The following is a 10,000-nucleotide window of genomic DNA, read 5'->3' as shown; positions in this document are numbered from 1 at the left end:
CTGCAGTAATTAAGGGGAGTCGGAGGCTATATCAGCTCCCCCTCCTCCAGTGGCACGGCTCTGACAGGTTTGGTACGTTCAACTTCAGTGAGCAAATAGCCCTGTTGAGAGAAACTAGAGGAGCGTTCAAACTGGGCAGAGACGGGAGAGGAAGTGCGCATTTACAGGGCAGAGACGGGAGAGGAAGTGTGCATTTAGGAGAGGAAGTGTGCATTTACAGGACTTGTCAATGTTATGTGGTAGCCTAGAAGCTATCTTGCATAGCTCGGGTAGGCTCCGGTACAGTATGTGTAGAAATAAAATATTCTGTAATATTTCAGTCAATTTTAGTTTTGCTAAAAGAGCACAAACGTAGTAACACATTCTACTTTTTTTGCCAAATAAATGAAAAGCAATTTGAAATCATCTATGTCTTCACTCTTGCTGTATCATAATCTCCCCTTTCCTCAGAGATGGTCTTAATGGTGTGCTTAAAGTCAGGTCAAATTATTTCAGTTTGTGCATGATCACATGATATAACTATACTAATACTCAGCATAAATGCTGTATAATTAAGCTGTACATCATAAGTATTAAGATATTCCTGAAGTGTTAAACATTAAAAGGAAAAATAACAACAAGAACAACAACCGAACCGAAAACCGTGACCCTAAAACCGTGATACGAACCGAACCATGGGTTTTGTGCCACCACACACACACACACACACACACACACACACACACACACACACAAAGAGACACACTGACCTGTAATGTCTCCAGGTTTGACCTCTGCCTCCAACTCCAGTGTGATGCGTGTGACTTCTCTGCTAGAGTTGCGTGCCCTTCGACCTCTGGCCTTTTTGGAGGAGTCACACTTCAGGTTCACAAAGGTCACCTGGCAGTTTTTGCATGGCTGATCACCTGGTGTCACACACACATGCACACATGTACAGACACACACACACACACACACACACACACACAGAAATACAGTACATTGTACAGTGAGTTGTAAATAAAGTAGTGAGGAAATAAGTGAGTCAGTAAATATTGTGTGTTTATGTATACAGTATGTGTGTGTGTGTGTGTGTGTGTGTGTGTGGGTGTGTTTGTGTGTGTGTGTATGTGTGTGTGTGTGTGTGTATGTGTGTGTGTGTGTGTATGTGTTCATATGTGTGTGTGTGTGTGTGTGTGTGTGTGTTCATACATGTGCGTGTGTGTGTGTGTGTGTGTGTGTGTGTGTGTGTTCATATGTGTGTGTGTGTTTGTGTGTGTGTGTGTCTCACCTGGCCCTGGCATGCGGCCCCCATCGTCTGTAGCCCTCCCTCGGAGTTTGGGGTGCAGGTGGCACTTGGCGTCTTTGATCTTGAAAGAGGCCGTCTGCTTCACCGGAGGGGCCAGAGTCTCTACAGACCAACACACCGGACACACACAGAGAGGACACACACACACACACACACACACATACACACACACACACACACACACCGGAAAGACACAGAGAGGACACACACACACCGGAGAGACACAGAGAGGACACAAGCACACATGCGTTTGGGATTTTCATTTCTCTCTGTTCCATGTGAGTGTGTGTGTGTGTGTGTGTGTGTGTGTGCATCCATAAACCCCCATGTACAGTAAAAATATCCAGATTTACAGCAGCAATTCATATGCTTACAGCTGGGTGCAAAACACATGTCAAATCAAATACAGCTGGGTGCAAAACACATGTCAAATCAAAATCACACAGGCACACACACACAGTAGATTACAATTACAGTATCATCTGTACAGTAGATTCCATTTAGTTTGTCCACTTTTCTATGATGTGTGTGTGTGTGTGTGTGTGTGTGTGTGTCTTACCTATGCAGCCTTGTGTGCTGGTGTTGAGACGTGACTGGCTCTTCCCTCTCAGTACAGGTACCCCACAGCTCAGGCTGTAGCTGTTCTCCGACTCTAAGAGAGATGCAAACACCATCACGCACCAGCAGGGGGCAGCATCGCGCCAACACACGCCACTGCACCACCTCAGGTCTCTGCACGTCACACCACACACACGCCACTGCACCATGTCACACCACACACACGCCACTGCACCATGTCACACCACACACACGCCACTGCACCATGTCACACCACACACACGCCACTGCACCATGTCACACCACACCACACACACGCCACTGCACCATGTCACACCACACACACGCCACTGCACCATGTCACACCACACACACGCCACTGCACCATGTCACACCACACACACGCCCCATGTCACACCACACACACGCCACTGCACCATGTCACACCACACACACGCCACTGCACCATGTCACACCACACACACGCCACTGCACCATGTCACACCACAAACACGCCACTGCACCATGTCACACCACACACACGCCACTGCACCATGTCACACCACACACACGCCACTGCACCATGTCACACCACACACACGCCACTGCACCACGTCACACCACACACACGCCACTGCACCACGTCACACCACACACACGCCACTGCACCACGTCACACCACACACACGCCACTGCACCACGTCACACCACACACACGCCACTGCACCACGTCACACCACACACACGCCACTGCACCACGTCACACCACACACACGCCACTGCACCATGTCACACCACACACACGCCACTGCACCACGTCACACCACACACACGCCACTGCACCATCATGTCACACCACACACACGCCACTGCACCATGTCACACCACAAACACGCCACTGCACCATGTCACACCACACACACGCCACTGCACCATGTCACACCACAAACACGCCACTGCACCATGTCACACCACACACACGCCACTGCACCATGTCACACCACACACACGCCACTGCACCACGTCACACCACACACACGCCACTGCACCACGTCACACCACAAACACGCCACTGCACCACGTCACACCACACACACGCCACTGCACCACGTCACACCACACACACGCCACTGCACCATGTCACACCACACACACGCCACTGCACCATGTCACACCACAAACACGCCACTGCACCATGTCACACCACACACACCAAAGCTTCACTTAAGCTCTGCATGTGGAGTTGTTCTGATGTCAACTAAAAGCACTTCTAGACACCTAACCTTAATGACACAGGTGAACCCACAGTCGTAATACACCTCTGTCTGTGTGTGTGTGTGTGTGTGTGTGTGTGTGTGTGTGTGTGTGGGAGGACGTGTGCGTGTGTGTGGGAGGACGTGTGTGTGTGTGTGTGTGTGTCTGTGTGTGTGTGTGTGTGTGTGTGTGCTTGTGGGAGGATGTGTGTGTGTATGTGTGTGTCAGTGTTGTAGTACTCCGAGTCCGAGTCATGAGCTAAATTTAGAGACTTGTGACTTGACTTGGACTTGAGCACGAATGACATGCTTCTGTCTGTTAATTTGCAGCAGGCTATTATCGCATCAAAAGAAAAATAAACTAAAAGTTTCCCCGATCAAGATAGCATACTTCTTAATTTTGGTGTCATAAAATATAGAAGCATAACATTAAATTGTAGCCTAGTAGGGTGTCCATGTAGAGTGTCAATGCCTACGTGTCTGCGCAAGTGAAACTGACAAACTGAACCTCTCGTGGGTAGGCCAGAAATAACTATATTTAAAACCATGAATTAAGTGGATTACTGTTACTGTTCAAACGAGCGATTTGATAGCCTAATCCACTGCACGAAAAAAAAGGAAAAGGAAATAGCAACTTGTTCTATTTCTAACAGGTGAATATGGCAGCTTAAAGAAAAAATTATTTCACTCATCTCGCTGAAATGAACGTAGAATATGGCCTGTTGCACAAATAAATTAATTAGGCAGATGATCTGCATCTCCGTTAACCGAAAGATAGTTTTCTCCATTGTTGACATGAAATATGTCTCCATAGTGTCAGTGAAGTGATAACATTATGCAGTTGCAGGTAGCCAGTGTTCACGTCACCGGAGTCAGAAAGAAGCCAACACGGGCCCTGCTCTCTTAGGTATTTCTGTCCCTCCCAAACTGCGTTAAAATTGTGTAGGCTATTTAACAAAATGCCCGGGGGAGACCCTTTTATGATCCACACTACCTCTTACGAAATAGGCTTGCTCCAACGTCCATCTAGCTCTTGTGAAGTATGAACTTCCACAACACTGCCTACAGAGTACAATTGTCAGCAAAATGTGACTTAATGGCCTGTGTGATTGGGATATGGATTGCTCATTTATTATGAGTAGGCCTATAGGCTATGGTAGGCTATGGTATGGCTATGGTATGGTATTCTCTCCGATATAATAAATACAACACATTGGGTTTGGCAAACAATTTGGCAATACTACTTTCACACAAGTGACGGCACCCCTGCTTGGAGACAGAAGATTGTCCGTTTTGCTTTTAAGGATTTCATCTGCAATGGGAAAAAATGGAAGGACATGTATGCTAACTTTAGTGCTGGACTTGGACTTGATCAATAGGGACTCAACTCGGACTCGACGTGGATCAATAGCGACTTGACTCAGACTTGACTCGGATGAGTAGTGGACTTGACTCAGACTTGACTTGGAATTTTTTTTAATGACTTGGACTTGACTCGGACTTTAACGCTGGGGACTCGAACCTGGACTCGGACTCGGACTCGAGGCATAGTGACTTGACCAGTGGTGTATCAAACCAATGGTGGGCCCAGGTGCGAGAGCGCTACGCAGACCCCATACCAACACACTTTGGCCCAGGATGAATTAGCTCTGATACATGCAATACACATTAAGGGTGACTTCAATTGTTTATGCAAAGGGCCTGAGGCACCGAAGTAGTTTAGTAGTTACAGATTACAATTTCAAATAAAAAACACATACATAGGATCCATTACATGTGAAAACATTACAAATATTTTTATTAACAGCCTGCAGGCCAGAGTAATCTAATATTACTGCATTAACATCAACTCGCATGGAATTATGGTAACACTCAATGCGCTCAATGCGCCTCTTTAACCCTCTGCTGATTGCTTGCTTATAAACTCGCACTGCGCAGAAACAAAACTTAATGTAGCCTAACTTATGTAACCGTGCAGAAACCAAATAAAATCATTCATATGCATACAATCCCCAATATGCGTGAATTTGGCCATTAGAAGAAGGCCATATTACGAGCCTTTCGTTGTGCAAAATCGTCAACGATGTTCCCAATATTTAATGCTCTGGCTCTCGTATTTTCAATGGAAAGGATAGCTAACCCACGGAGCCTCTCCTGCCCCATGCTGCTCCTTAGGTAGGTCTTAATAAGTTTGAGTTTGGAAAAAGATCGCTCAGGCAATGTCAGATCACAGGCAATGTCAGAAAAAACAGCAGTACACACTTCCCCGAATGTGGATGTTACACTGTCATAATCTACCACCAGGATTTTGGCAAGTTGAAAAATAGATGACTTCTGTGAAATCTCTGCTTTAAAGCAAGACCTGAATGAGAGGAGTTGTGTTGGGAATGTCGGTGCAATGTCCCTGCTATAATGGTCTGACAAACGTCTTGCCTTTTCAAGCAGTTCATCATCACCTGCGAGTTGAAGGGTCATAGGACGTAAAGACTCAAACACATGACAAGTTTCCCGCATACTTGCAAATCTTTGGGAGAGCTGACTGATTATGATGTCCAGAGTTGCATTAAATACCTGCACTTTGAAGTATCTCTCTGCATCGGTTAAGCGCTCATCTTCCGATAGATCGTCAAAGTGACGCTTCACTCTCCGTGCTCTAACATTTTCAAATGTACTCTGAACCCCCATTTATTTGCAAGCGTCTGCTTGGAGTGTTTTAGACACAGCATTTACTGTCTCCAACACTTTAGTCTGCACAACCACCAAAATAATAAAACTACATGTTTCCATTGACTTCATCAGCCCAGCAGCTTCATTGCGCTCATCCCCTTCATCACTCGTAAGCGATATTTTTGTCAGCGCTTTCATTACATCCGCATACCTGTACCGTATGGCACTAAAGGATTCAAATGTGGAGGACCAGCGAGTGGGGCATAATCGCTTAAGAGTCACATCTGGGTGATCTGAGCCTGTAACTATACCAACGAGCATGCTCCACCTTTTAATGCTGTTCCCAAAAAATGCATATATATGCTCTATGGTTTCATAAAACTGCTCCATCTCTGAGATGTTTTTCACAGAATCATTCAGCACCAAGTTCAGGTTGTGCGCTGCACAGTGAACGTAGGTCGCAAGCGGCTTCTTCTCCCTAATCCTGGCCTGTACCCCCGAGTAAATGCCACTCATGTTTGCTGCTCTGTCGTAGCCCTGTCCACGACATTTCGACATGTCAAGGCTATTTCGCCTAATGCTGTCTAACACATTAACTGCCAACTCACTTGCAGATGTATCTACTGTCTCCATAAATCCCAAAAAAGACTCCGTCACTTCTATATATTCTGTACACTTACAACAAGTCTTACTGATCCTAGCACTCACCAGCCGTTTTTAAACTGACAAGTAACTGTTAAAAACAGCACTCACCGACGCACTTATTCTTACTGTACTCTAATGTTTTTTTTAAACTGTCCTAAAATTGTGAGAATTGTTCTAACACTTACTGTTTACCATGTTGTTAGTCGCTTTGGTTAAAAAAGCGTCAGCCAAATGTAATGTAATGTAATGTAATATCGACAGCTTTATCCATTGCACATGTGACATATCTATACACCTGGCTAAGTTGGTCATGCTTGGACAGATCCTGCGTAGTGTCCATTATGATGGAAAAAAACGGAGCTTCAGTAATGTCGGCTGTAATGTTCTGCTGAACACGCAAGGACAGTATGTGAATGAGCTCGTTCTGGATAGCCGGACTGAGGTATTTAATCGAACCCTGTGGGCGGCTTATCAACTCTTTCAGCACAGGATCATAACACGCGAGCAGCTCAATTATCGCAAGAAAATGTCCCCGATTTGGCTGTCCTAATACCTCCTGATGACCCCTGAATGCTAGGTTACAAGAAGCCAGAGTTAGTGTCACATTTACTATGTGCTCCAGCACTCCCCTCCAAAAAAGTGCGGCATTACGCACGTCCCTCTCCAAATTACTATCGATGGTCCCATTGAGTTTCCATTGCTCAAACACAACACATGCCCCTAATCACGAACTCCATTCACCCATGCATTGTTATAATGGGGTGAAATGCGATCCCCAAACAGCCAGCATGGTTCACAGTATGCACAATCCCATTTTGGTGAATAGCAAAGCCAATTCCGCGGCAATTTGATACCGGCCTTTGTGGTCTTATAATAAAACACATCAGAAACAGCGATTATGCTGATTTTTAGGGAAAGGACCGCTCGGTTTACAAGAACCCATAGTTAAGATGTAACGCTTAATGGAAGCGTCCAAGACATTTTCAAAATGTCCCCTGTCTGTGGGATAACGTCCTCCCCTGCTCCTGCTCCTGTCCTGCTCCTGTTCTGCACTGCCACTGACTGTCGCTTCGGCCTGGTCTGGACTACTAACAGTGTCGTCTACAGTTGGGCCACTTGCGCTACCGACTTCATGACTGCAACACAAACAATAGAAACTAGCACCATATTGAAATAACAACTAGCCTTTTTACTACCATCATCAGGTTAGAAATGCTAATGTTTCAAATCTTCCTACAAGCCTAATCTCTACTAATGACTAATCTCATCCTCAACTAATCGACTGCACTTGCTGCACCTACTATAGTTATGCCACTGGACTTGACTACACTGGTGTGTGTCTGTCTGTGTGTGTGTGTGTGTGTGCGTGTGTGTATGTGGGTGTCTGTCTGTGTGTGTGCTTGTGGGAGTACGTGTGTGTGTGTGTGTGTGTGTGTGTGTGTGTGTGGGTGTCTGTCTGTCTGTGTGTGTGCTTGTTGGAGGACGTGTGTGTGTGTGTGTATGTGTGTGTCTGTCTGTGTGTGTGTGTTTGTGGGAGGACGTGTGTGTGTGTGTGTGTGTGTGAGTGTGTGTATGTGTGTGTGTTTATGTGTCATGTATGTGTGTGTGTGTGTGTGTGTGTGTCTGTACCTGCCAGATAATGTGCCTTTGATGCACAGGTGAGTGCACAGCTCTCCTTGTTTCCAGACTTGCTGCAGATGAGGGTTGCTTTGGGCTGCACTGCACCAGAGACACATTTCACCACTTCTGCAAACACACACATACACATACACACACACACACAGAAATAGGTTTAAGTCCTCATATGCAGAATTGATTGTTATGTCTTAAATAAATGGCTTCAGTTAGATAATACAGATCCTGTAGCCCACAAAGACACCCTTAATTCTATATTAACATGTTTATTATAATTCTATATTACCATGTTTATTAACACCCATAATTATATATTAACATGTTTATATATTAACACCTATAATTATATATTAACATATAATATGCTATTGCTGGTGTAAGCTATGTTGATGCTAATAGTGCTATTGCTCCCGATCTGCTATGCTATTGCCGGTGTAAGCTATGTTGATGCTAATAGTGCTATTGCTCGCTATCTGCTATGCTATTGCTGGTGTAAGCTATGTTGATGCTAATAGTGCTATTGCTTGCTTACAAAAGGTTACAAATTTATTTCATATAGATGCTCATGTTTGTAGTTCTGTAGCCACTAGCTAGGCTATTGCTAGCTGAAAATGCATTAAAGCTTATTTGCTGTGAATGCTGTATTTGCTTTTGCTAGTAGCCATGGTTGCATTTTAGAGACTTCAGAGATGGTTAGTTAAAATTCAACTTCAATCTTTCTGACAGCACCTTCACCAAACTCAACCCCTAATCTAACTGTAACCTAACCGTGACCTAATTGTACATTGTAGTCAACAGATCTTTTGTTTACAATCTATCTGAGTATCTGTAGGCTGTCTACAAATAGTGTGCCCGGAGTCATTACTAGCTTGATTGCGGTGTCTACCGATGCAGTCTTTCTTGTTCCAGTGCAGCTTAGAGCCGGGGTTACAGGTACACTCATAGCTGCCCAAGGTGTTCACACAGCCGACCTTGCAGCCTCCACGATTAATGCTGCATTCATCGATATCTACAGTCAAAAACACACACACACATCTAGTGGTTACACGATTAATACTGCATTCATCGATATGTACAGCACAAACACACACACACACACACACACACACACACACACACACATATCTAGTGGTTACACGATTAATACTGCACTCATCAATATCTACAGCACAAAAACACACACACACATCTAGTGGTTATACGATGAATGCTGCATTCATCAATATCTACACCACAAAAACACACACACATCTAGTGGTTACATGATTAATACTGCATTCATCGATATCTACAGCACAAACACACACACACACACACACACACACACACACATCTAGTGGTTACACAGTATGAACACACAGCTTGTGTGCACAACGACAGAAAATAAGCAATGCAAACTACTCACACACTCTTCCGAATCACACACAGGCCAAGAGACAATATGGCAATGTTTGAGTGTGTGTGTGTGTGTGTGTGTGTGTGTGGCAGAAGGTGTGTGCATACTAGGAGGTCCCCATAACTCTGTCTGAACACAAACTGTTGATTTTATGGCCCCAGTGAAATAAAGTCTGCCTTTGATTACAGTTGTTCTTGTGATTGACTTTGATTAATGCCTGATTACATAGTTTGAAGTCAGTGTGTGTGTGTGTGTGTGTGTGTGTGTGTGTGGTTTGAAGTCAGCACCAGAGAAAGCCAGACATTCCGCTTGTGTTACCCCGCTCTGAAGTCAGACAAAACACACACACACACACCCACACACACACATACACTCACAGACACAAGCCAACATTCTCACTAAATAATCAGTCACAGACTTCATTTAACATCCTGTTTTCATTTCATACACGATAAAGACCTTCTGCTCAATCACTCGGCTACTACAAACGTTATAATAACCAGCTTTGATAGCCACATCCTGTACCGCATTTAGCAATTACCTTCCATTGGAATGTTA

The 10,000-nt window shown here is 44.8% G+C and overlaps 1 protein-coding gene across 1 annotated transcript in view; it reads right to left on the bottom strand.

The window, feature by feature from the left end:
- The window catches only part of scube3 (signal peptide, CUB domain, EGF-like 3), an 87,885-nt gene that overhangs the window by 9,032 nt on the left and 68,853 nt on the right, over positions 1 to 10,000 (bottom strand). Inside the window, 5 exon segments of the mRNA XM_042097736.1 lie at positions 750 to 905; positions 1,271 to 1,390; positions 1,848 to 1,940; positions 8,041 to 8,157; positions 8,933 to 9,055. Of these exon segments, the coding sequence (XP_041953670.1) occupies positions 750 to 905; positions 1,271 to 1,390; positions 1,848 to 1,940; positions 8,041 to 8,157; positions 8,933 to 9,055 (609 nt within the window).

Source organism: Alosa sapidissima, chromosome 7 (genome assembly GCF_018492685.1).
Source record: "Alosa sapidissima isolate fAloSap1 chromosome 7, fAloSap1.pri, whole genome shotgun sequence".
Taxonomy (NCBI): domain Eukaryota; kingdom Metazoa; phylum Chordata; class Actinopteri; order Clupeiformes; family Clupeidae; genus Alosa; species Alosa sapidissima.
This window is presented reverse-complemented; position numbering and strand designations above follow the sequence as displayed.